This window comes from Phyllobates terribilis, unplaced genomic scaffold (genome assembly GCF_046119375.1).
Source record: "Phyllobates terribilis strain yellow unplaced genomic scaffold, ASM4611937v1 Scaffold_335__1_contigs__length_2066515, whole genome shotgun sequence".
Lineage (NCBI taxonomy): Eukaryota > Metazoa > Chordata > Amphibia > Anura > Dendrobatidae > Phyllobates > Phyllobates terribilis.
In genome coordinates this window covers 1,026,069-1,053,269 of record NW_027363095.1, presented here as the reverse complement: position 1 = coordinate 1,053,269, position 27,201 = coordinate 1,026,069, and the positions used below count along the sequence as shown (strand labels likewise).

Here is a 27,201-nt window from a genome sequence, read left to right as displayed (position 1 = left end):
GAACAAGCCCCCACTCAGGTCCATCATCTGTCAGTGGAAAAACGGAGGTTTCCACATTATTAGTGTCTCAAAGGCTCTTGAAGAGCAACATGGCTTCCATAAACCAATTAAGCAATATCTGCTCTCCCAAAGTCAAATCTCCCCCTCACTTCAGAGCCTTGCAGTGTGTCCAAACCACATTTAGCATCCATGTATTTGGCATTACTATAGTGAGAAGAACCCATTTAATTTACAGAGTGTGTCTCCTGGAGCACAATCTGGGCACTATGTGTTGGGTAACAAAATGGCCAATGTGCAATTTTCACTCTATAACATCCACTGCGTGCTAATTTCTGGAAAGAGGCTGTGGAGTCAAAATATTCCCTACTTCTAAAGAGTAATTCATTCAGGGTTATAATTTCTAAAATGGAGTCACTTTATGGGGATTTCTACTGCTCTAGTTTTCAGCCTTTTGTCATATTATGGCTTCTGCAAATGGTGGGTCCCATCTCCTTTGGGTTCTGCTCCTGCGAGGTCTGCTTCTGTCACCAGGTGCCATCTTATTCATCCTGCAGGCAGCGCTGGTGATGGAGGAGACATCAGAACCAGAAGCTCTGGGCGGCCCAGGCCCTGTCCAGCCACTAAGATTAGGTTGCCTGGGACCTGTAGTACCATCCAGTCTGGCAGTATGGGTGTGTGTACTGTCCAACTGAAGTAATCTGCTCCCTACATCAGCCATTTGGAAAGCACCGCACCCTAATAAAGCTGGAAGCATATTGCCGGAAGCTGCCAGATACAGCCTTGTTCTCTTCTGGTTCAGTCCTCTGTGCTCAGCTCCCGGCTTGTGTATTTGTTTCCTGTTGTGACCCCGGCCCGTTTACTGACTACTCTTGTGTCTTCTGATTTTGTATGTTCTCTGCCCTCCTGGTTCTGACCCGGCTACCTGACTATTCTTCTTCCCATCTCACTCCACCGAATAGCAGGTAACACCGTGGCCCAAGCCTAGGGGTCTCTGTGTAAGTCCAGATACGGAGAAAACGGAGTAGATCGCGCCAAGCCTGTTCATGGTGACCATCTTTTGAGCTGTCAGGTGACCATGAACAGCGCCCCCAATACATTGTATCTGAAATATATTCCAGCAAAATCTGCATTCAAATAGATAAATGGCGCTTCTTCCCTTCTTAACCCTCCGTCAGGGGCAATATGTTTCATAACGAGTTTAGGGGCATTGCGCCTGTCAGGCACAGGCTAGAAAATTGACTATATTTTCCTTTTTTTTAACTTTCAATGCTCTAAAAGTGATCAGTTACCTTAATAGGAATGTAATAAATGAGAATACACATAATCAGGTGGAAAAAAAATGTTTACTAACCAGACAAACCACTGAAAATAGAGAAATGAAACTAAGTGAGCTGCGCCTGTCAGATCAATTGCCCCTGACGGAGGGTTAACTCTGCCATGTGACCAGATAGTAGGATATAACCGTATATAGGGTATTGTTGGTGGAAGGTGGAAAATAATTTGTAAGGTCCATCTGTATCTTATTATCCTTTGTGAAGAATTCCAAAGATATCACCATTTAATGTGACACACGTCAGATTTAAAAAATGGGGCCTAATTAGGAACAGAAAACTGGCTGCGGGAAGTGGATTAATCAGAGTATTTTGGGAACTAACCACTGTAGTCAAAAACTGTAAGTATAGACAGTAACATCTACTGAAATGATCAAACTCAACAGTCTCCATCAGTAAGAAGTGAGTAACTAGTGGTGAAACCTCTCTGGGGTAATTAGAGTATGGGGCTCGGTGGCTCTTGGCAATCTAAACTATCGTAAGGGACAATATTTTCTGTCAGATGAGTTTCAAGATGAAATATTAGACGTTCAAAGAGAACTTTTTATAATAGTGCAGAACTGAGGTGTCTTAAATTTAGCTTAGAGATATATCATGGCACAGGTGTAATGTTTTTTATGTAGTTTATCGCAATCTTGTTTGAAGTTAGTTGGTTTTAAAATAAATTGAAAAGTGAGGATAAAGGCAAACTCTGTTGTTATTGTACAGAAATTCACACTTGGCCTCACTGCACATTTGATATTGTCGATTATAAAAGCAAAGTTTGGTCAAAAAGACTGGACCTGGTCTTGTAGGGACCATATGAGCACATTCAGTGGCACAGAAAGGACTTTTAATGCCCAAAGTCATTTGAACAGTTTTGTTTTGGGTCGAGGAGAATGTTGTGATCTAGCGGCAAAATGGTGATCACACAATTGTGATACAGCCGGACTACACCACTGATAAAGCAGCCACAGCCGGTGATTGAGAAGAATCTGTGACTTCTCTGCATTTAGTGGTTACTACTCACCTGGGTAGTCATATGTAGGAATCTCCTCTTTACACCACTCATCACCCCTCACATATGCCTCTATAGTATTAATATGGGTCGGATCTTCACCCTGAAACAAATATTGTAAAAGTCACAGACAGATGAGAAGTCCCATCTATGATCAGCTCTAATCCTGCCATCTCCACCGTCCTCAGTACACAAGTATAAAACATACAATACTGGTGGATAAAACAAGACTCAACACAAGACCTTCACAGCCGTCTACGCATCATAGGGTGTAACGGGTCTGGGAGGCGGAGCCTCTGAGCAACAATACAAGGGGGCGGTCCTTGTAAGGAAGCGGGTGGCTCCCGGGGAAGACGGGCAGGTAGTCACGGCAAGTGACAGGGACAGTCTCTGGGTAGAAGGGCAGGTAGTCACGGCAAGTGACAGGGACAGTCTCTGGGTAGAAGGGCAGGTAGTCACGGCAAGTGACAGGGACAGTCTCTGAGTAGAAGGACGGGTACTCACGGCAAGTGACAGGGACAGTCTCTGGGTAGAAGGACAGCAGGCAGGTGGCTGGTGAGCGCTCCCTGGTGAGCGGGCGAGAGTCTCTGGACAGGCAGGTGGTCACGGCAAGTGACAGCAGAGCCTCCAGGTAGGCTAGCAGACAGGTAGCAGGTGAGCGCTCCCAGGTGAGCAGGCAAGAGTCTCTGGACAGGCAGGTGGTCACGGCAAGTGACAGCAGAGCCTCCAGGTAGGCTAGCAGACAGGTAGCAGGTGAGCGCTCCCAGGTGAGCAGGCAAGAGTCTCTGGACAGGCAGGTGGTCACGGCAAGTGACAGCAGAGCCTCCAGGTAGGCTAGCAGACAGGTAGCAGGTGAGCGCTCCCAGGTGAGCAGGCAAGAGTCTCTGGACAGGCAGGTGGTCACGGCAAGTGACGGCAGAGCCTCCAGGAAGGCTAGCAGGCAGGTAGCAGGTGAGCGCTCCCAGGTGAGCGGGCAGGCTGGTCCATAGACAGACTGACAGGTGTCGGAAGGCAGACCGTCGGACCGCAGGCTTGCAAGCAGGTAAACGGATATCAGGCAGGTATCAAGCAGGAATCTGGCAGGTGACTGGTAACGGGACCTGAGGGCTGAAGCAGAGTGAAGGCTTTGCAACAACATTGCTCGGGCACCTCCATTTCGGAGGAGGTGCCTTATATATGATGAGGTCCTCCGGCCATTGGCCGGGGACTCCTTAGGACGGCGCGCGCGGCCCCTTTAAGAGAGGGGGAGCGCGTGCGCACGCACCCTAAGCACAGTGGCCGGGAAGCAGCGCGCGCTGCCAGCAGAGCGGGAGGAGGACGCCGGGCACGGAGTGGAGAGGTGAGGGGAACAGCGTCCCTGCCTAGCAGGAGGCAGGGACGCCGACGCTACATAGGGGAGATCTCATGACACCTTCTCTCCATCTACCTGATGATCCTGAGGAGCATTGGGATCTTCTTGTTTACAGTCATGTGGAAGAAGAGGATGGGGACATCTCTCTGGTGTTGTCCTCTTACTGGATAGATCTAGAGGAAACACATAGAGGGACTGAATTCATTCTTTATATACAGATAATTATAGGCCGTGTGTATTTAGTCCTGTCTATTACCTGGTGATGTGAGGGGCTGGGGAACCTCCATCATGACGTCCTTGTACACATCTTTGTGTCCTTCTAAATACTCCCACTCCTCCATGGAGAAATAGACAGCGACATCCTGATACCTTATAGGAACCTGACACATACAATGATATCGTCATCCCCCCGATCCCTTCATAGCGTTACTGTATAATGTCCCAGCATTCCCAGCAGTGTCACCTCTCCAGTCAGCAGCTCAATCATCTTGTAGGCGAGTTCTAGGATCTTGTGGTCATTGATGTCCTCATGTATGAGGGGGTGAGGTGGAGGCTCTGTGATTGGGCTCAGGGGTCTTCCCCATCCCTCAGACACAGGGTCCTGACAGCGCTCACTAGAGGTCTTCTTCACTACTGTGTAATCCTGGTTATGGAGAGACACATTAATAAATCTCACTCCAGACATTTCCAGAGTCCTCACCTCTCCAGTTCTGTCCATCTGTTATTCCCATAGATAAGAATGATGTAATGTGACGTCATCAGAATCTCTCACCTCTCCAGTAAGCCGGAAGAGGATCTCTAGGGTGAGGTGGAATATCCTCTCTGCCATCTTGTCTCTGTCCATATCCCTCTTTGATGGGTAAATCAGGAAAATTATCTTATATAGAAGATCTTCACTGAGAGGATCCGATATTGTAGAGATCTGAATGAGAAGATGATGAGCCGATGTAACATCATAAAAATCCTGTGTAATAATACAATTACTGGAGATAATAAGGGGAAACATATGAGGAGATTTATTATTACAGTATTTTGTTTTCTTGTATACATCTAGTAATAAAACCTATATATTTTAGGCCACAGACAACAAGCAGTTTCTTCCTCGGAGTCTGCAGCTAAACACCTTTCTCACAAGATGGTTATCTGATGGTTTTATGAGATGGTTGTTTGTTCTCGGCCCCGACCCTTTCACAACTCCTGTCTCCTGGTTTAATCGGAAGAGAAACACATAACGAGAACCTGGCTTACATCTCTGGGGTTTCACAGATGCGGCATTGATAAATGTCCACCATGTAAATATGCCGAACACAAGAAATAGATTTAATCACATTAAATAAAACATTTCATTACACAATGTATCACCTGCAGCAGAGAATTTGTAGTATATTGTATTCAGTGTCTGGGATGTAATGTCAGATATGTCGGCTGCTCCTCCTGTAAATAAGGCAGAGAATTAATGAGCACATAGGAGACCCCACTAATCCCGTGGCCATTAACCCCTCCAACATTCCTAAGAGAGCACAATGGTGACTGAAAGAACTTTCAGTTTTGTGGCATTGAAAGGGTAAATAGTTCAGGTGGAGGGAAGATGGCAGAGGAGCATTGCTGAACGTGAAGCTTCCTGGACTCTAAGGGTAAATCCATCGTACCGGAGGTTGTAAAGAGAAGGACGGATCTGATCTTACATTACTAGACAGGTGAAGGGGCCATATTGTGATGACCGGTGACTACCTCTTAAAGCTCATCAAGAGAATGCCAAGAGTGTGCAAAGCAGTCATCAAAGCAAAAGGTGGCTACTTTGAAGAGCCTAGAATATAAGACATATTTTCAGTTGTTTCACACTTTTTTGTTAAGTATATAATTCCACATGTGTTAATTCATAGTTTTGATGCCTTCAGTGTGAATGTACAATTTTCATAGTCATGAAAATACAGAAAAATCTTTAAATGAGAAGGTGTGTCCAAACTTTTGGTCTGTACTGTACGTATTAGTACGCCCTGGGCTGTAAAGGGGTTAAGACCCATAGCGGTGGAGATTGGTTCCCATGGTGAAAAATTAAGTGCCTGGATGGATTTTTACCTACAGCCTTTGGTTCAGGAAACTCCGAGTTACATTAGGGATTCAAAATTCATAGTGACCATTTTTGATAAATTTGAATGGCCAAAAAACTTTGGATGATTGTCCTGTGATGTGGTGGCATTATACCCCCTCAATTCCACACCATATTGCTTTAGCATGTTTAACCTACCACCTTGACACATACAGTTCGTACACTATAGAAATAAAAGAATTTCTGGTCATAGCAGTACAGTTCCTCTTAGAGCGTAATTATTTTAGCTTTGATAAAAGTTTTTTTTTTACAGAAAAGAGGAGTTAGCATGGGCAGTAAATTTTCTCCTTCGCTAGTGAACATAGTGATGTGTAGGTGGCAGGAGCTTTTCATTTACCATAATGATAACACATATAGTGGACACATTGTGTGGTACGGTAGATTTATTGATGACCTCCTCCTGGTGTGGGGGGCACACAGGAGGAGGTGGTACAATTTGTACAGTACATCAACTGCAATAATTTTAATCTTAAATTCACTTAGTTCTACCATTCATCCAAAATTACTTTTTTGGATCTCGAACTTGAGGCTACCAAGGAGAAAGAATTGGTCAAAATTAATCCCCACAGAAAATCTACAGCCTCAAATTCTATTCTATCAGCTAAATGTTGTCATCCGCCACATATTAAGAGAAATATCCCTTACGGTGAGCTAATACGAGCAATACGAAATTGTTCAGATAACATCACTTTTCAGAAGGAATCAGAAAACATGTGTAACAGACTATCCAATAGGTGCTATCCCGGGTGGTCTTTAAGAAAAGCGAGTAGAATTGTCTCCAATATAAATCGGAAAGATATACTCCGAAATAAACAGAAAAATAACATTAACACATTGGATACTAGGGTAACGTTTTCTACCACCTATAGTCCTCAGTATAATAAAATTACATCTAGAATTAAAAAGTATAACCCTATTATATATCAGAACAAGAAACTAAAAAACCTACTTTCTAATGCCATCCGCTTTGTAGCCAGGAAAGCGCCCGCTCTGGGAACCATCCTTTCTCCTAGCTTATACACCAGTGAGACTAATACTGTACAACCAAATTGGCTCAGCACAAAAGGTTTCTTCAGAGGTGGAGCCAATCGTGCAAAGCGTGTCTACATGCGGTTAAAACAGATAGTTTTATGTCCTTAAGTAATGATAGAGAATATAAAATTCATGATTTCCTCAATTGTAATTCATCAGGGGTTATATACCTTATAGAATGCACCTTGTGTAAGGTCCACTATGTGGGTTATACCACAGGTGCGCTGAAAGTCCGTATCAGAATACATCTTTCTGATGCGATTAATTTGGAAGCCATAAATACATCAGCAGTATCGAGGCATTTTGCGAGAGTTCATAAAGGTGACACCTCATTCTTTAAATATATGGAGATAGAGAAGGTATATAGATCCACACGAGGGGGGGATCATAAGTGCAAACTTCTGAACCGGGAGTCCCTGTGGATTTTCACATTGGATACCACAGGGGTTAAATTCAAGACAGGATCTGATACTGCAGTATTAAGAAATATAATTCTGCATTTATTTCCATGCATGTACAGTGGGTACGGAAAGTATTCAGACCCCTTTAAATTTTTCACTCTTTGTTTCATTGCAGCCATTTGGTAAATTCTAAAAAGTTCATTTTTTTTCATTAAAGTCCACTCTGCACCCCATCTTGACTGAAAGAAAACAGAAATGTAGAAATTTTTGCAAATTTAATAAAAAAGAAAAACTGAAATATCACACGGGCATAAGTATTCAGACCCTTTGCTCAGTATTGAGTAGAAGCACCCTTTTGGGCTAGTACAGCCATGAGTCTTCTTGGAAATGATGCAACAAGTTTTTCACACCTGCATTTTGGGATCCTCTGCCATTCTTCCTTGCAGATCCTCTCCAGTTCCGTCAGGATGAATGGTAAACGTTGGTGGACAGCCATTTTCAGGTCTCTCCAAAGATGCTCAATAGGGTTTAGGTCAGCGCTCTGGCTGGGCCAGTCAAGAATGGTCACATAGTTGTTCTGAAGCCACTCCTTTGTTATTTTAGCTGTGTGCTTATGGTCATTGTCTTGTTGGAAGGTGAACCTTTGGCCAAGTCTGAGGTGCAGAGCACTCTGGAAGAGGTTTTCATCCAGGATATCTCTGTACTTGGCCGCATTCATGTTTCCTTCAATTGCAACCAGTCGTCCTGTCCCTGCAGCGGAAAAACACACCCATAGCATGATACTGCTGTTATGATCTGCTACAAGAACTAAGGAAAGAGAGGAAATCTGTCCATACAATAAGACTAAGCTGATTCCCTACGATGCAGTGGGCAACCTGTTCCTTGTGAACAGACCCGCCTTCGTCGGCGGCTAGTCTGAACGCAGACCCATAGATTAAAGGGAGGGGTCCCTAAAAGAACTAAGGACTGAGACAAAATTGGACACCTCCTGGCAGAAGTAGTAGCAGAAGAAGAGAAACAGACAAAAGTACTTAGTGGTCCAAGGACCAAACAAACTAGAGAGATACAGTAGGTACAAAGCACCTGGCTAGATTAAGAGTCAAAGTAACACTGAAGTCCAGCAAAGCCTGAAGGGCGGAGCTGGAATAAATAGACAGAAGGTCACGTGACCACAAAATAGAAAAAACTAACAGGAGGGTTCTAACAACTGCCACCACCATGTTTCACTGTTGGGATTGTATTAGGCAGGTGATGAGCAGTGCCTGGTTTTCTCCACACATACCACTTAGAATTATCACCAAAAAGTTCTATCTTTGTCTCATCAGACCAGAGAATCTTATTTCTCATAGTCTAGGAGTCCTTCATGTGTTTTTGAGCAAACTCTATGCGGGCTTTCATATGTCTTGCACTGAGGAGAGGCTTCCGTCTGGCCACTCTGCCATAAAGGCCCAACTGGTGGTTGATAGTTGACTTAGTGGAGCTTTTTCCCATCTCCCTACTGCATCTCTGGAGCTCAGCCACAGTGATCTTGGGGTTCTTCTTTACCTCTCTCACCAAGGCTCTTCTCCCTCGATTGCTCAGTTTGGCTGGACGGCCAGGTCTAGGAAGACTTCTGGTGGTCCCAAACTTCTTCCAATTAAGGATTATGGAGGCCACTGTGCTCTTATGAACCTTGAGTAATGCAGAAATTCTTTTATAACCTTGGCTAGATGTGTGCCTTGCCACAATTCTGTCTCTGAGCTCCATGGGCAGTTCCTTTGAGCTCATGATTCTCATTTGTGAGCTGTGGGGTCTTATATAGACAGTTGTGTGCCTTTCCAAATCAAGTCCTATCAGTTTAATTAAACACATTTGGACTCCATTGAAGGAGTAGAACCATCTCAAGGAGGATCACAAGGAAATGGACAGCATGTGACTTAAATATGAGTGTCTGAACAAAGGGTCTGAATACTTATGACCATGTGATATTTCAGGTTTTTCTTTTTTAATAAATTTGCAAAAAAATTCTACATTGCTGTTTTTTTCAGTCAAGATGGGGTGCAGAGTGTACTTTAATGAGAAAAAAAATGAACTTTTTAGAATTTATCAAATGGCTGCAATGAAACAAAGAGTGAAAAATTTAAAGGAGTCTGAATACTTTCCGTACTCACTGTATGTATCTATATACACTGCTCCAAAAATAAAGGGAACACTTAAAACAACAGAATGTAACTCCAAGTAAATCAAACTTCTGTGAAATCAAACTGTCCACTTAGGAAGCAACACTAACTATCAATTTCACATGCTGATGTGCAAATGGAATAGACGATAGATGGAAATTATTGGCAATTATCAAGACACCCTCAATAAAGGAGTGGTTCTGCAGGTGGGGACCACAGACCACATCTCAGTACCAATGCTTTCTGGCTGATGTTTTGGTCACTTTTGAATGTTGGTTGTGCTTTCACACTCGTGGTAGCATGAGACAGACTCTACAACCCACAGAAGTTGCTCAGATAGTGCAGCTCATCCAGGATGGCACATCAATGCAAGCTGTGGCAAGAAGGTTGGCTGTGTCCAGAGGCTGGAGGCGCTACTAGGAGACAGGCCAGTACACCAGGAGATGTGGAGGGGGCCATAGGAGGGCAACAACCCAGCAGCAGGACCGCTACCTCCGCCTTTGTGCAAGGAGGAGCACTGCCAGAGCCCTGCAAAATGACCTCCAGCAGGCCACAAATGTGCATGTGTCTGCACAAACGGTTAGATACCGACTCCATGAGGGTGGTATGAGGGCCCGACGTCCACAGATAGGGGTTGTGCTCACAGCCCAACACCATGCAGGACGCTTGGCATTTGCCACAGAACACCAGGATTGGCAAAGTCGCCACTCGCGCCCTGTGCTCTTCACAGATGAAAGCAGGTTCACACTGAGCACATGTGACAGACGTGACAGAGTCTGGAGACGCCGTGGAGAGCGACATCCTTCAGCATGACCGGTTTGGCAGTGGGTGAGTAATGGTGTGGGGTGGCATTTCTTTGGAGGGCCGCACAGCCCTCCATGTGCTCGCCAGAGGTAGCCTGACTTCCATTAGGTACTGAGATGAGATCCTCAGACCCCTTGTGAGACCATATGCTGGTGCGGTTGGCCCTGGGTTCCTCCTAATGCAGGACAATGCCAGACCTCATGTGGCTGGAGTGTGTCAGCCGTTCCTGCAAGATGAAGGCATTGAAGCTAAGGACTGGCCCGCCCGTTCCCCAGACCTGAATCCGATTGAGCACACCTGGGACATCAAGTCTCGCTCCATCCGCCAGGAGTTGGCGGATGCTTTAGTCCAGGTCTGGGAGGAGATCCCACAGGAGACCATCCGCAACCTCATCAGGAGCATGCCCAGGCGTTGTAGGGAGGTCATACAGGCACGTTGATATATATATATATATATATATATATATATATATATATATATATGCCTTTTTGTCATTCTAGTAGTAGGGCCATAATTAAGACATGATTTGTTGAAACGCGTAGGTCTGTAAGCTATGATGGTTGCACATTTGCTGTATTCTTTGTGGAGCAGTGTTTTATATGGCTAATAAAAGCTAAGTTTTAATATTTTTTCTACTAAACAAACCTTTACGCTGGATCATTTGCACTTTTCCCTTGTCTGACTACACTTACGTTTCGCCCTGGTACCACTTATCTGCATCTCCAGAAGTTTCCCATTTCTCTATTATACTCTTCAGATTACATTTTGAGACTTTCTCCTCCTGTTGTTGCACATATTTTTTTTCCCTTCATCTGCACAGGTATCATTAATCTATCAACTATAATGGCCGTACCAGGTCCTGCAGATCCTGTATCCCGTACACATGACGTGGGCAGTGCACGGCATGCCGCTAGTTTTTATTCTGAGTGCTCTTATATACGGTGGTAGTTTTACACAATGTTGAGCCTGTGATCTGCAGAGTGAAATGTCTGACTGCTAGAACAGAAGTATACGGCAGATTCTACAGCATGGATACATAAAGGACGTCCTGGGGGAATATACCTCCCTCCAACACTCGTCCAGTCCCTGCCTCACACTAGAGACATTTATAATAACTCCAGGACTATGGAGCTGGACATTTTCTCATAATCTGTGGCCATTATTAGTGATCTCGCATTGTACGGTAATATCACCCTGGAGGTTGTGATGTATTTAGTGTAATAGTGCCATCTAGAATATACAGTATATATCAGGCGATACCATGCTTTCTATAGTTAGTCGTCTTATGTGCCCTCTATAGCTATCTACTTTATATTTCTTTATAATAATTTATAATAAATTACTCGATAGTTTCACAGCTTTATGATGTTTATTAATCTGCTGTAATTATAAAAGAAAGTCCAACCTTACAGTGGACACAGGTGGAAGTGTCCTCCATGATGGTGTAGGCTGAGGTGGAGCAAGTATATAGTCAGTGGGGGATCAAGATGACCAGTATTCCCCAGGGTTCCTTGTTATCAGGGAGGGACCCGGTGTATGCAATCAAAAGATCTTATCCTCTGACCGGCTGTGTGCCATCAACAGGTAATGATCCTCTGTCCGGCTGTGTGCCATCAACAGGTAATGACCATCCGGTAGTGCGACATCAACTGGTCATCACCCTCCAGCTGTGTGCCATCAACAGGTAATGACCATCCGGCAGTGCGCCATCAACAGGTAATGACCCTCTGGCTATGGCCATCAATAGGTCATCACCCTCCGGCTGTGTGCCATCAACAGGTAATGACCATCCGGCAGTGCGCCATGAACAGGTAATGACCATCCGGCTGTGTGCCATCAACAGGTAATGATCCTCTGTCCGGCTGTGTGCCATCAACAGGTAATGACCCTCTGGCTATGGCCATCAATAGGTCATCACCCTCCGGCTGTGTGCCATCAAATGTTTTTATCTTCTGTCCAGTTTTGTGCCATCAAGAGGTAATGACCCTCCAGCTGTGGGCCATCAACAGGTCATCACCATTCGGCATTTAGGCTTCTTGTCTTCTGTAAGATGCGATTCTTGAGTCTCCTGATGTTAAAAAATATTTAAAAAATCACCGATTAAACTAATAATCTATCTAGTACATAAGCATCACAATTTATAATCTATCTAGTGCATAAGTAGGACAATTTAGCTCACAGAACATACACTATGCTAAAACATTAGACCCTACAAGCAGAAATTTGCTAAACTAACATAAATATAACTGACAAATCAGTAGAAAAATCGCTACCAATGGCACAGCTCTCTTCACATCAACCTGTAACCATAGTAGATAAGAAATAGAGGACAATGCTCATAGTCAGTTATCAACAATTCGGCATGGGGCATCCCACCAGAGACATTATAATATCTAGTAGATTATAGATAGCAATAGAATTTACCAACAAGCACATAGTACGCCAAACTCAAGTACATAGTATGCCAAACCTCGACACGTTTTCCTAAAATAGGTTCATCAGAAGCACATACTAGACAGTGATACTTAGCAAAGCGTTCATAGATATATGCGCCATATGATAAGGTGCTAAAGTGCAAGTGTGTGACAAAATATCCATTCGATTTCAGGTGCAATGCTGCATTGTATGTAGTAAGATGGTGCCCATCAGACAGCATGTATAGGACTAACCTGTGATGAAAACACGAGCAATGGGAAAGTTCAAGCAGTTGCCTTCTCAATCTTCCTCGCCTCTAAGATATCTAAGGAAACATCTTCTCCTCTTGATTTTGGGTGGAGGTGTTGTAGGCATTTCAGGCTCTGGCATTCTAGGTTCTGACATACTAGGTTCTGACATGGTAGGTTCTGGTGTTCTAGGTTCTGGTGCTCTTGGCTCTGGAATTCTGGATTGTTGGCTTCTCTGAAAAATCAGTAACCTCTCTTTATGCTCCGTGGAACTTCGAGCTCTTCTTCCTATATTGTTGTGAGGGATCGTTCTGACCCAGACAATATCACTGAACGCCACTTTATAGTTGCAACTAGGAACCTTTTTCGCATCCTGCGGTGCAGGAGCCATGGATGGAGTAGAACATTTGCCATTGGGCAGGACAGGTGTTCTCCTGGAGTCTTGCTCCTGAATCTGAGGGATGCAAATCGGCTCCTTACAAGCACTTTGTTCCTTCAGAATGGTTTTGTTCTCAGGAGTTTTCTGATTGTTTCACCAGGTTCAGACATTGCCCACTTGCTCAGGACAAGACTTAAGGCCAAATACTCTAGTATTGTCAGTAGTGTCATCACCGCAACAAAAACTGCGTCACGGAAGAGCCAAAGAGGAAGATTGATGGAAGCTTGATAGGTGCTTCTCCTGAGATCCACGGGTAGTGGGTCATCCTATAATAAAGAAAAAAAGCATAATAAAGTCCTGTATATTTATAGCCAATCCAGTCAAACAGAGAGCCCTTGTTATTATACAGTGATGGATACATTATCAAGCAACTTTCAGAAATATCCCATTGAGAAGATCAGGAAGAAGTTTGGGATTCACCTCCAGGGTCCATGGAATATTATTTACAGTTGGACTTTCATATGACGGACGGTCACGTGTCCAGTATGAGAAGTCCTGCAAGAGGCGATATTCTCATTAGCTGATCCTTGTGACCTCCATATTGATGAGAACATACTCGCCCTCAGTGTACTGTAATGTGGGGGGTAGAGCAACGTAAAGCACAGAAATGATAGGATGATACTCATCATCTCCAGAGGTCTCTCAGCACCAAGGTATGGTCAATGAGATACAAGCTGCAGATGGGCCGAGGCTTCTAATATACCCAGGGGTGACATCACAAAGCCCTCTGTGACATCATTGCACAGTTCTATCCATCATGTCACTGATACTTTGGACCTAACTAAATGTCTAAAAGAGAACCCTTCCACATGATTTCCAATCACGGAGCAGCTTCAGTTTTTCAAGAAAAGTTTAAAAAATATAATCTGTGCTGTGATTGGTCACAATGGCACATGAAGCAGAACGTCTTTAGATCTTTTAAAGGGAAAGTGTCAGCAATTTTTTTACAATTGTAAAATTGTAAAGTATTTATATTTATATATAAATACACATATATATTTAAAAAGGTTTTAATGGTATAAATCTGAAAAAATATTTTAACTGTTTTGATGTTTTCATCTTGTAAACACTAGGGGGAGCAGCTGCTGACATTTCCATGAAAACAGAATACAGCTAGCTCGCATTACGACTGCAGTAAAAGTGGGCGGGATCTGCTCACATGGGTGTGATGTCACTCCTCCCCTTCTGGGCGTTTACAAAAAGGTAAATGAGACTGTAGTTTAGGATCACAGTGCGGAGCGATCACTGGTGACTGCAAAGTGATATATAAGGGACAACACCAAAGTCATTAATCACTACAAGGACAAGGCAGGAATGTGGGAGTCAGAGGGGTCACCCCACACTTATATCCCCTCTGACTGTCACTTCCTAAGCTCCTTTCCCTGCCATAACCTCTTATTCCCGCAGGTAAATTCTTACAGGACCCCCCTCCCCATCCCCTTCCCCTGCTGCAGCTGATTCTAAACGTCCTCCATATGTAATAATAGACAGGTACTCACCGGCAGCCTATGGTAATTCACAGGGTAGAACAGGGTACAGCACAGAAACAATATGGCGATCCTCATTGTCTCCAGGGGGTATCTCAGCACCAAGATATGGCCAATGAGAAATGAGCTCCAGGTGGATGGAGCCCCCTTATATACCCCAAGGGTGACATCACAACGCCCTCTGTGACATCATCACCCACAACATTCCGTCACATGACATCACCCAGCACCAGCATCATGTGACCCAGCATAAATAGAAAGTCCTTGTTGCCTATAGCAACTATTCAAAACTAAGTTTAAACTTTTCCAACAGCTAAAGGCGGCTCTGTGATGGCAGTTTCTTCTTGTGGACGGTTGTGATAAATCTGCAGAACATCTACATAACGCGACATGTAGAAAATCCTGTCTTTTCCCCTCTGTTCTTCCTCTGGTGCTACAGAGACGGATAGAAGGAGCTTTTCCAGACCTTACAGTGCACAATATGGGACCTAATCACTGATATCCCAGATCTCCTCAGTACAAGCATACCGCCAACCTATGAGGACTAGAAAGAGGGCGAAACCATGCGGCACGCGTAGTCTGACCACGCCCCTATCCACACCCCAAGCCACGCCCTTTTTATACCTTGGCAGGAGGAGATGTCTGTACAAAGTGCAAGTTATCAAAAGGCTGAAGGAACACTTTATCAACATGAATGAAGGTTTTGAAGGGCATCCACTGTCCCGGCACTACCGGAAGTTCCACAACCAATCTTATGAGGACACTAAGTTTTGTGGGATCCGATTAGTCCCCAGAAAATGGAGGGGAGGTGATTACCTGAGATTAATGTCGCGGATGGAATCCAAATGGATCTTCACATTAAATAGCTTGGCTCTGAAGGGCCTTAATCACGAGAGTCAGCTGAATGTCTTCAACTCGCAGCGGTATATACTGTATGTATTTTTTATCCCAGTACCAATTGAACATTTACATTGCACTTTTATGAACCTCCTTATATTTTATCAATATAATATGTCTTTTGGATATATTCCTTTGAATCCACCTATTTTATATATGTATTTGTTTCTATACACTGATACCCCTATTGGAGATACAATATAATGTTTTTATTTTTCTCCTTCATTTTTTCCTTTTTATCTCTGGATGGTACTAAGTGCCGAATTTATACTATCCTGGTAATATACACTGATTAACAGACTGTTTTTTATAGCCATCAGAAATATAAGTATATAATTTTTATTCATTTTTAACTAATTGTGAAAGTTTGAACAAAGTCTTTTTTATTATTATTTTTTTCACACACAGTCTATTCTTATTGGAATTCTATCTTAGTTCTATTGCACCTCCATATGTCCTTTTGCACCGTCTTGATAGTATTGGATCTTCCTCCATTTCTTTGGTTGTATTATCTTTGTGGGGGGCGTTTGGACTTTATTAGGTTACCAGTTTGACTACCAGCGAGAAGCTGACGAAGAGGAACTGTGAGTCCTCGAAACGCGTAGTTTTTTTTGGCCTATACAGGACATCGAAGGAGAAGGAGAGAGTCAATGCACAGGGATAAGCCCTCCTGATATCCAGAAGATATATATAACCATATCATATTATTGATACAAAATATAAATGCACAGAGTCAATAAAATCACTTAAAAACACCAAACCCCATCCTTACTTTGCAAGATACCTATTCCAAAGGTGTATCTAGGTTTTCTGGCACCCGGTGCAGCAGGGGCTGGCTGGCACATTTTAGCCTGGGGGGCAAGCACACAGCAGTGGTCCATGAGTAGCGGCCCATCCTTAACATGTTTATTACCAGATGCATCATAATCCTATATTCACACGACCGTATTGTCTAAATGTTGCCCGTGAAAAAAGCTGACAGCACTTGGACTAGTTCAGATGAGTGTTTGTAGTGGTCAGACATAGTACATATTATTCTTATGTATTACTATTTTTAAAGCAGATATACCTTTTTAGAGATGTAGTACCAGGGGCGGACCTACCGCCCGTGCAGCCGGTTCATTGAACGGGGACGCCCGAGGGAGAGGGGGCCCCTCCAGCCTCCAGCAGGGCCGCCATCATGGCATGACTGCCCTGACTCCAGCATGGGGCCCGGCCAGACGGGGCCCCCTCGGAGCCCCCCTCTTGTGCGTCTCCTCATGGGCCCCCCCCCCGCAGGACCCCCCCCGCCGTCACATGACCGGAGATGTGCCTGCGCTCAGCATGGGCCCCATGCTGAGCGCAGGGACATCTCCGGTCATGTGATGGCGCCGGCACAATACTTACCCCTTCCCGTGCCTCCGCAGCATCTGCCGCGTCCTCTGACTGTGACGTCTCAGGTCAGAGGGCACGGTGACGTCTTTACACCGCGCGCTCTCTCCTAAGCTGTCACATCACAGAGCGGGAAGACGCGCGCAACGCTGGATTCCGGATCAGCAGCAGGTAAGAAGTGAGGTGAGTATTTTTTTTTTTTTTTTTTTATGTTTGGGGGCATGGGGCATTTAATGGTTGAGGGAGGGTGGGTGTGACATCCTGCATGGGGCATTATATGGGGGAGGTGGTGTGACATCCTGCATGGGGCATTATATAGGGGGGGTGTTGGCATCCTGAATGGGGCATTATATGGGGGAGGGGGAAATTGACATCCTGCATGGGGGCATTATATGGGGGTAGGGGGGGAGGGATGTGACATCCTGCATGGGGCATTATAAGAGGGGAAGGGGGGAAGTGACATCCTGCATGGGGCATTATAAGAGGGGAAGGGGGGAAGTGACATCCTGCATGGGGCATTATAAGAGGGGAAGGGGGGAAGTGACATCCTGCATAGGGCATTATAAGAGGGGAAGGGGGGAAGTGACATCCTGCATGGGGCATTATAAGGGAGGGGGGCGTGACATTCTGCATGGGGCATTATAAGGGAGGTGGTGTGACATCCTGCATGGTGCATTATAAGAGGGGGAGGGGGGAATTGACATCCTGCATGGGGCATTATATAGAGGGTGGGTGTCCTCCTGCATGGGGCATTATAAGGGAGGGGGTGGTCTGACATGCTGCATGGGGCATTGAAAAGGGGGGAAGTGACATCCTGCAAGGGGCATTATATGGGGGGGAAGAGGTGACATCCTGCATTGGGGATTTTATGGGGGGTAGATGTGACATCCTGCATAGCGCATTAAAAGACGGGTGTCATCCTGCATGGGGCATTATAAGGGGGGAACAGTCTGCATGGAGCGTTACATGGGGGCCAATATTCTGTATGGAGAGTTATATGGGGACCAGTATCCTGTATGGATGCTGTATGGAGCATTATATGGGGACCAGTATCCTGTATGGAACATTATATGGGGACCAATATCCTGCATGGAACATTATAAGGGGGTCAGTATCCTGTATGGAGCATTATATGGTGCCCATATTACTGTATGGAGGACTACACTGTCCGGTCTGCACTGTGCGCTGTGAGGATTCGCCGGTTTCTGAGCTATTGTAGAATTTACAATAGATATCGCTTGTGTAATGGGGCATTATAAGGGGGGAACAGCCTGCATGGAGCGTTATATGGGGGCCAATATTCTGTATGGAGCGTTATATGGGGGTCAGTATTCTGTATGGAGCGATATATGGGGGACAGTATTCGGTAGGGAGCGTTATATGGGGGCCAGTATTCTGTATGCAGTGTTATATGGGGACCAGTATCCTCTGTGGAGCGTTATATGGAGACCAGTATCCTGTATGGAGCATTATATGGGGACCAGTATCCTGTATGGAGCATTATAAGGGGGTCAGTATCCTGTATGGAGCATGATATGGTGCCCATAATACTGTATGGAGGACTATACTGTCCGGTCTACACTGTGCGTTGTGAGGATTCGCCGGTTTCTGAGCTATTGTAGAATTTAGTTTAAAATGTTACTTGCGCTGGTATCGTAAGGCTTCAGGGATGGGTTTAGGAGACTAAAAAGGAGGTTAAAAGAGAAGAATTATAAGGATACCCAGGTAGAGTTAAAACCATACACTTTATTTAAGATTATTAAGACAATAAAATAAGCGAAGAATAAAGGATATTTTTAAAAGGTCCTTGAGAGCGTGAAGGGTTCTTGAGGGTAGGACCAAGTTGGCGTCGGTAGCTCAAGGGGATGGAAGCTGTTGATAGGTGCAGGTATTCTGAGTAGATTTAAATGGAGAGAAAAAAGAAGTTAGTGGGTTTGCATGGTCACAAACTCATCAGTGGAGATTAGGAATTACCTTTAATGAGGTTGATTGTTGAGTCAGTTCATAGGTGGTGGTGCTAGAACTTGATTGTGGTTGTGGTGAGGGTACCATAAGCTAGAGGTAAAAGAGTGATATAGATATAATATAGCCTCGTGGATGGAGAGCTTTGTTTGGTCAAGAAGTAGGGGAACTTATTTGAGGTATGGTTAGTGTAATGGATATGCAAATGGGCTTTTACCTTTTGAGATAAATATTTGGTGCCTGGAAATTGGATGTCGATTATGTCCTGAGTGAGACGTAACCTGTAGGGTACTGAAAAACAATGGTTACTAAGAGTGTAGTAGGGTTAGTGAGCGTCAGTTAGAGATAACGGGATTGAATACCTCTGGTTCATGTGGCTGGAGTAAGCGTTAAAAATATAGGCTTGCCGTTCTCGTTCAAGGGCTTATAGTGTCTGGGGTTTTGTAGTCGTGTACCACCTCTAGATTGAGGTGGCAGTGGCTACAGGTGAAGCTCCAACAATGGCAATTTGCTGAGGCTTCTGGACACTAGCTTCAGTTGGCATGGGTGTTATACCCAGTGGCAATGCACATAAGGTGTGAGGAGCTGTGGAACCCGAAACAGAGTTATGACAGTATTAGTCTTTCGATAAATGACCAGAAACTTCATAGGACATGGAGCTCAATAAGAAAGACTTACAGTTGTCGATTTGTAGGAGCGGATCCTGTTACCTGTTGAGGTCCTGTATGCTTGGTTTGTAATGTCCTTTTAGATTTGAAGTGCTGGCTGGTTCAGCGATGGCTGTAAGGGAGAGGAGCGGGGATAGTAAGCGGAGTCCCGGCCGGTGACTCACTGTATCACCCGTGTTTCTCTTGTGATCTTGCGTCGTCAGCGTTTAAGGTGGCAGGTAAGGACCTGCGGTTAGCGTCCTGCAGTAGAGTGGAAGGAGCTTCGTGACGTAGGCGCACGTGACTGGGAATCACGTGACTCGTACCGGTACGGAAGCCTAGGAAGACCAAAAGACCGACATGTTTCAGGAACTACGGTTCCCTTCTTCAGGGTTGGTCTATGGGTGTGTGTGCTTCCCTTTTATACGTGCGCCTGTTGATTGGTGGTGATTAGAGGCAGCTGAACTTAGGTGTTCCTTCACTTGGAATCATGGATGTGACTACCTGCTGATGTTAATGGTAGTTATTTAAATGAGCGACTAGTCTTCATTAAATGCAAAGAGCTCTATTTCTGAGTTCAATCCTTTGGGTTTTAATGTGTCCAGAGTGAAGATCCATCGGCTCTCTATTCTTGACATTTGTTTCAAGTAGTTACCTTTGCGCCATTGTTTTTTTACTTAAAACCAGGGGAGGAGTCCTGAGGAGATAATTTGCATATTCCCACTGCATTTTGGGGTAAGTGAAGAGTCTCCGCGAGCTCAAAGAACACTGGATTTTGGCTGTTGGAGCTGAAAAGAGGACATCGGTAAACCGCATTTTGAAGCTTTTTTTTTAAGCTTTTTTCACTGTTTTCAGAACATTAACAATAAGAACATGGAAGAGTCCAGGAGCCATTTGGTGAGCTGCATATCCTGCTACATGTTCACAGACTTGCCAGTGGAAAAGCCAAACTTCACATGCCAGAAATGCAAGCTTGTGTCCCTGTTGGAGGAAAAGTTGCGAAATCTAGAAGAGAGGTTAACTACCTTGAAAATCATTAAGGAAGGTGAAGAGTTCTTAGACAGAGCAGAGTTATCTCTTCATGATTCAGAAAGAGAAGAAATTCGAACTGCACCTGACGAAACAGAGGAATGGAAGCATGTGACCCACCGAAGCAGGAGGATCGAGAGGCAGTCAGCACCCATACTGCTCAGGAACCAGTACCAGGCTCTCACGCAGGAGAACCATGAAGAAATACAGCAAAATAAGACTTTGCCAGCAATGAATAACCTTGTAAGCCCTCAGAATCCTCCTGGATGGAGAAAGAAGAATGTTGTGAAGAAAAAACGGAGAGTGGTGGTCATGGGGGATTCCCTGTTAAGAGGAACAGAGGCCGCTATCTCCAGACCAGACATAACCTCAAGAGAAATGTGCTGTCTTCCAGGAGCAAAAATTAAAGATGTGTCTGACAGGATATCAAGACTCTTCAGACCTACAGATCACTACCCATTCCTGCTAATACATGTGGGGACAAATGACACCGCAAGAAAGGACCTGAAAACCATCTGCAGTGACTTTGAAGACTTAGGCAAGAAAGTGAAAGAATTGGGAGCGCAGGTGGTCTTCTCATCCATCCTCCCAGTGGATGGCCATGGAACAATGAGGTGGAATAAGATTCTACAGGTGAACAACTGGCTACGTCGATGGTGCCGTCAACAAGGATTTGGATTTCTGGATCACGGAATGAATTACCTATACGATGGACTACTTGCTAGAGATGGGGTGCACCTTACGAAGACTGGAAAACATGTATTTGGAAGTCGCCTTGCTACACTCATCAGAAGAGCTTTAAACTAGAACAATGTGGGAAGGGAAGCAAAAGGCCAGAAAAAGCCATACAGCTGACAAATACTATTGAGATCTCTGCTACTGGAAGTGGAAAGGAAGAACAAAGACAAAAAAATTTAAACAATAAAAATATGGGAGGAAGAGAAACCAATCACAAACTAAAATGTTTTTATACAAATGCACAAAGCATGGGCAACAAACAAGGAGAATTGGAACTACTAATGCAGGAAAAGGAATATGATGTCATTGGAATCACTGAAACTTGGTGGGACGATACACATGATTGGAATAAAAGGCTAAAAGGATACAACTTATTTGCAAGAAACAGACTTGATAAACGAGGAGGAGGTGTTGCATTGTATGTTAGAAAAGCGTATATCTGCACAGAGATTGAAGCTTCAGAGACTGGGAGTTCTGTGGAAACTGTTTGGGTAAGAATACAAGGAGAGAACAACGGAAAGGACACCATTGTAGGCATTTACTACAGGCCACCTGGGCAAGCTGAAGATATGGATGAACTCTTTATGTATCAAATGACCAAGTTCTCCAAAAAATATGACGTAGTGGTCATGGGAGATTTCAACTATCCAGACATTTGTTGGGAATCTCTCTCAAGTAAAACTAACAGGTCAAGCAAATTCTTATCCTCTCTTGCTGACAACTTTATCTTCCAAAAGGTAGGGGAGAAAACAAGGGGATCTGCTACTTTGGATCTAATCCTTATAAACAGGGAGGAAATGGTTGAGGAGGTAAAGGTGGCTGGGACCCTAGGAGGCAGCGATCATGCTATTATAGAATTTTGGATAACTAGAGGAGGAAGACATGTGAAGACTCAGACTTCAAGGTTAGATTTTAGAAAGGCAGATTTTAAGAGACTCAGAAAGAGAATAGGAGGGATCCAATGGCTGGATGTCCTTAAGGACAAAAATGTCCAGGAAGGATGGGAAATTTTTAAAAATGAGATTCTCAAAGCACAATCGTTAACAATCCCGAAAAGTAGGAAGAATGGGAAGCATTTAAGGAAACTAGGATGGATGAACACAGAACTTAAACACATGCTAAAAAGAAAGAAAGAAATGTTTATTAAATGGAAAGAGGGAGGCATATCTAAAGAAGATTATAATGCAGTCTGCAGATCCTGCAGGGCACGTATCAGGTTAGCTAAAGCTGACAATGAATTAAGGCTTGCAAGAGATGTCAAAAGCAATAAAAAAGGATTTTGGGGGTATGTCAAAAGTAAAAGAAAAGTCAAAGATGCTATAGGATTTTTACAGGATGAAAATGGAGAAATGGTAAGAGAGGATGTTGAGAAGGCCGAACTTTTTAATTCCTATTTTGCATCTGTTTTCTCTCAGAAAGAAAATGTAACATCAACTGATCTTCACTGTCCTTTTAAAGGAATAGAGGAATCCAAGTTATCTGTAAACAGAAAGATTGTGAGGGAATATTTAGCTAACATAAATGAGTTCAAGTCTCCAGGTCCAGATGAATTACACCCCAGAGTACTGAAGGAGATCGTAGAAGAAATTTTAGAACCACTCTCCATAATCTTTGAAAATTCTTGGAGAACAGGAGAAGTCCCAGAAGACTGGAGAAGAGCAAATGTTGTTCCTATCTTCAAAAAGGGGAAGAAGGTGGACCCAGGGAACTATAGGCCGGTGAGTCTGACTTCTATACCAGGAAAGATCTTTGAACAAATTATTAAACAACATGTATGTAAGTACATGGATAAGAATGAAGTGATTAACCAGAGTCAGCATGGGTTTGTAACTAACAAGTCATGTCAGACTAACTTAATTTCCTTCTATGACAGAATCACTGACTGGGTGGATCAGGGAAATGCTGTAGATATAGTATATCTTGACTTCAGCAAAGCATTTGACAAAGTATCTCACACCATCCTTATTGAAAAAATGACCAAGTATGCAATGGACCAGGCAACTGTTAGGTGGATTCATAACTGGCTTAGTGATCGGACTCAAAGGGTGGTTGTAAATGGCTTCACATCCAGCTGGATGAATGTCTCAAGTGGGGTACCACAGGGCTCCGTCCTGGGACCTGTATTGTTCAACATCTTTATCAATGATTTAGATGAAGGAACTGAGGGTAAACTGATTAAATTTGCTGATGACACAAAGCTAGGAGGGATAGCTAATACTAGAGAAGAGAGAGAGAGGATTCAAAAAGACCTAAATAAACTGGAGCAGTGGGCAGCAACCAACAGAATGGTTTTTAACAGGGAAAAATGCAAAGTACTACATCTGGGCAATAAAAATGAAAAAAGCATATACAGAATGGGAGGAATAGAGCTAAGCAACAGTACATGTGAAAAAGACTTAGGTATACTAATAGATCATAGACTGAACATGAGTCAACAGTGTGATGCAGCAGCAAAAAAGGCAAATACAATTCTGGGATGTATTAACAGAAGCATACAGTCTAGATCACGTGAAGTCATTATCGATCTTTACTCCTCTTTGGTCAGACCTCATCTGGAATACTGTGTACAGTTTTGGGCACCACATTTTAAAAAAGACATAGACAAACTAGAGCAAGTTCAGAGAAGAGCGACCAGAATGGTGACTGGTCTGCAAACCATGTCCTATGAGGAACGGTTGCAGGATTTGGGAATGTTTAGCTTGCAAAAAAGAAGACTGAGAGGAGACTTAATAGCTGTCTACAAATATGTCAAGGGCTGTCACATTGTAGAAGGATCATTTTTATTCTCATTTGCACAAGGAAAGACTAGAAGCAATGGGATGAAACTAAATGGGAGGAGACACAGATTAGATATTAGAAAAAACTTTTTGACAGTTAGGGTGATTAATGAGTGGAACAGGCTGCCACGAGAGGTGGTGAGTTCCCCTTCAATGGACGTCTTCAAACAGAGGCTGGACAGACATCTGTCTGAGATGATCTAGTGAATCCTGCTTTGAGCAGGGGGTTGGACCAGATGACCCAGGAGGTCCCTTCCAACTCTACCATTCTATGATTCTATGATTCTATGATTCTATGATACTTTCTGTATGCCTGTTACCACAATGTCCTTTAAAGAGCCTCCATGTTTTTCTGCAAAATGTTTAGATAGTGGATGTCCATCAAATTTTTTAGAGATATTTCGTAAATGTTCATTTATACGTACATGTAGAGGACGTTTTGTCCTGCCTACATAGAGTTTATTACATGGGCATTTGAGACTATAGATGACTCCTTCGGTGAAACAAGTGATGAAATCTTCTATCGTGTGGGTGACGTTACCCTTTTTGATGAATTTCTGTTTGGTCATGTGGAGTTTTTGGCATACAGCACATTTCTGGCATGGAAAGAAGCCTAGAAGATCTTTGGCGAAGGGGAGTCGTTCACTGGTTGGAGGGTGTGAATTGCAGATTGTGGGGGCAATTATATTGCCCAAGTTTTGTGCTTTCTTGAAGATGAACCTTGGTTTGGGTGGGATGTAGTCGCCTATGATTTTATCATCTTTTAATGTGTTCCAATGTTTATTAATGATTCTCTTTAAGAGATGTGTGTTAGAATTGAACTGAGTGATAATGGGAACATTGATATGCCTTGTTGATTTTTGATTAATAGTTTTTTCTTTTTGTTTACCAAGAAGCGTTTCCCTTGGTATGGCTTGTACCTTATCTTTGGTATTTTTTAAGAATTCAGTCTTATATCCCTTCTCAATGAATTTGTTAGTGAGTTGTGCGGATTCTTTATTGAAGTCCTCCTCTTTCGAACAGTTCCTGTGTAGGCGCATATATTGGCTGCGAGGAATGTTGAGGAGCCAACTGGGATAGTGGCAGCTGTCTAGAGATATAAAACTGTTAGAGTCGGTTGGTTTAGTGTAAGTTTGGGTTTGGATTTGATTGTCCTGTATGTATATACTGAGGTCCAAAAAATTGACCTCTTTTGTACTGGTGTTGGAGCTGAATTCTAGAAAGAATTCGTTATTGTTAATTTCTTTAAGGAAGGAGTCCTGAGATTGTTGGTCCCCAGACCAGATGAAAAGGACATCATCAATAAATCTCTGCCATAGAACCAGGTTCGCTTGGAGGGTCCCGCCTGGGTAGATGGTAGACTCCTCCCACTTACCAACGTAGAAATTTGCATAGCTGGGGGCAAATCTGGTCCCCATGGCTGTGCCCCACTGCTGTGCATAGAAATTATTCTCATACTTGAAATAGTTGTGTGTGAGGATGAAGGTCATGCATTCCTTAATGAATAAAATTTGTTCGTGAGGTAACTTATTTTGTTTATGGAGGAAGTAAGTGGCTGCTTGGCATCCTTTTTCATGCTGTATTACTGTATATAGAGACGAAATGTCCAGAGTGCCTATGATATAGTTGTCTTGCCATACAATCTGTTGTAGGAGCCTTAGGACGTGTTGACTGTCCTTAAGGTATGCTGGTAATAATGGTACCAGATCTTGTAAGTGTTTGTCAACGAATCTGGAGAGATTAGAGGTTAGGCACTGGATCCCAGAGATAATAGGTCTGCCTGGGGGATGGGTGAGAGATTTGTGGATTTTTGGTAAATAATAGAAAGCGGCAAGTCTTGGGTGGAGGATGGTAATATAATCAAATTCTTGTTGGGTGAGGAAGCCTGAATTGAGGCCTCTAGTTGTTAGATTTTTCATTTCTTTCAGGTATGCATCCGTGGGATCTGTTCGCATTAGTTTGTAAGTGTGGGTGTCACTAAGGAGTCTATTGGCTTCCGCTTGATATTGGTCGTGGTCTAGAATGACCAGTCCCCCTCCTTTATCAGCTGGGCGAATTGTGATATTTTGGTTGGTTTGTAGCAGTTTTATAGCTTTGCGTTCGGAATAGTTTAGGTTATGTTGGAACTTGTTGCATTTTTTGTCACTTAGATTGCGAATATCTGTGATGACATTTTTTTGGAAGCTTTCAAAGGCAGCTGAATATTCGCTTAGTGGGTGGAATTTAGATTGTGGTTTTAGGTCCGTATGTATATACCTTGAGGTAAGTGGATTTTTTGATTCTTGTGTAATAGTTATATCTTCTCGTTTTAGATAATATTTCTTAAGGGCAAGTTTGCGCATGAATTGTTTTATTCCGATGAAAGCTTGGAATTTGTTGAAACCTGTAGAGGGGGCATACTTGAGGCCTTTAATGAGTAGATTGGTTTCGTTAGGTTTCAGTACATATTTACTTAAGTTGAAGATTGCTCTAAGGCCCCGTCACACATAACGAGATCGCTAGCGAGATCGCTAATGAGTCACGATTTTGGTGACGCAATAGCGATCTCGTTATGTCTGACAGGTAGCAACGATCAGGCCCCTGCTGTGAGATCGCTGATCGTTACAAAGCTTCCTGGACCATTCCTGGGTCGTTGCGCTCCCGCTGGGCAGTGTGCATCGCTGTATTTGACACCTTATCAACGACCTCGTTAGCGATTCAGAACTGAGACATGTAGGCGTGCATAAATTGGACTTTTCTGCGCTCCTCGTCCCCGATTGGTGGTCACTACTGCGTCCTTGTTTTTTCAGATCCCACCAGCGTTCTCCGGCTGTGACTCCACTTTGAAGAAATCAGGCATCTTTAGCGAGGTAGGTATTGTTTGGGGTCTCAAATGAGTTTTCATTTTTAATGGAGACGCAGTAGAGATCCCATCTGACTGGAGATGTAGTGTTAAACCAAGGCCACCCAATCTGAATGCAGTAGCGTCCACCAACTGGAGATGAGGGGGGCGCGGAAAAGCAATTT

General features: G+C 43.8%; 1 protein-coding gene across 1 annotated transcript in view; it reads right to left on the bottom strand.

The window, feature by feature from the left end:
- Positions 1–3,730: 3,730 nt before the first annotated feature.
- LOC141221830 (gastrula zinc finger protein XlCGF66.1-like) overlaps positions 3,731–27,201 on the bottom strand; it is a 344,164-nt gene continuing 320,693 nt past the window's right edge. The window contains exon 7 of the mRNA XM_073666597.1: positions 3,731–3,852. Within this exon, the coding sequence (XP_073522698.1) occupies positions 3,731–3,852 (122 nt within the window). The remainder of the gene's footprint in view (positions 3,853–27,201) is intronic.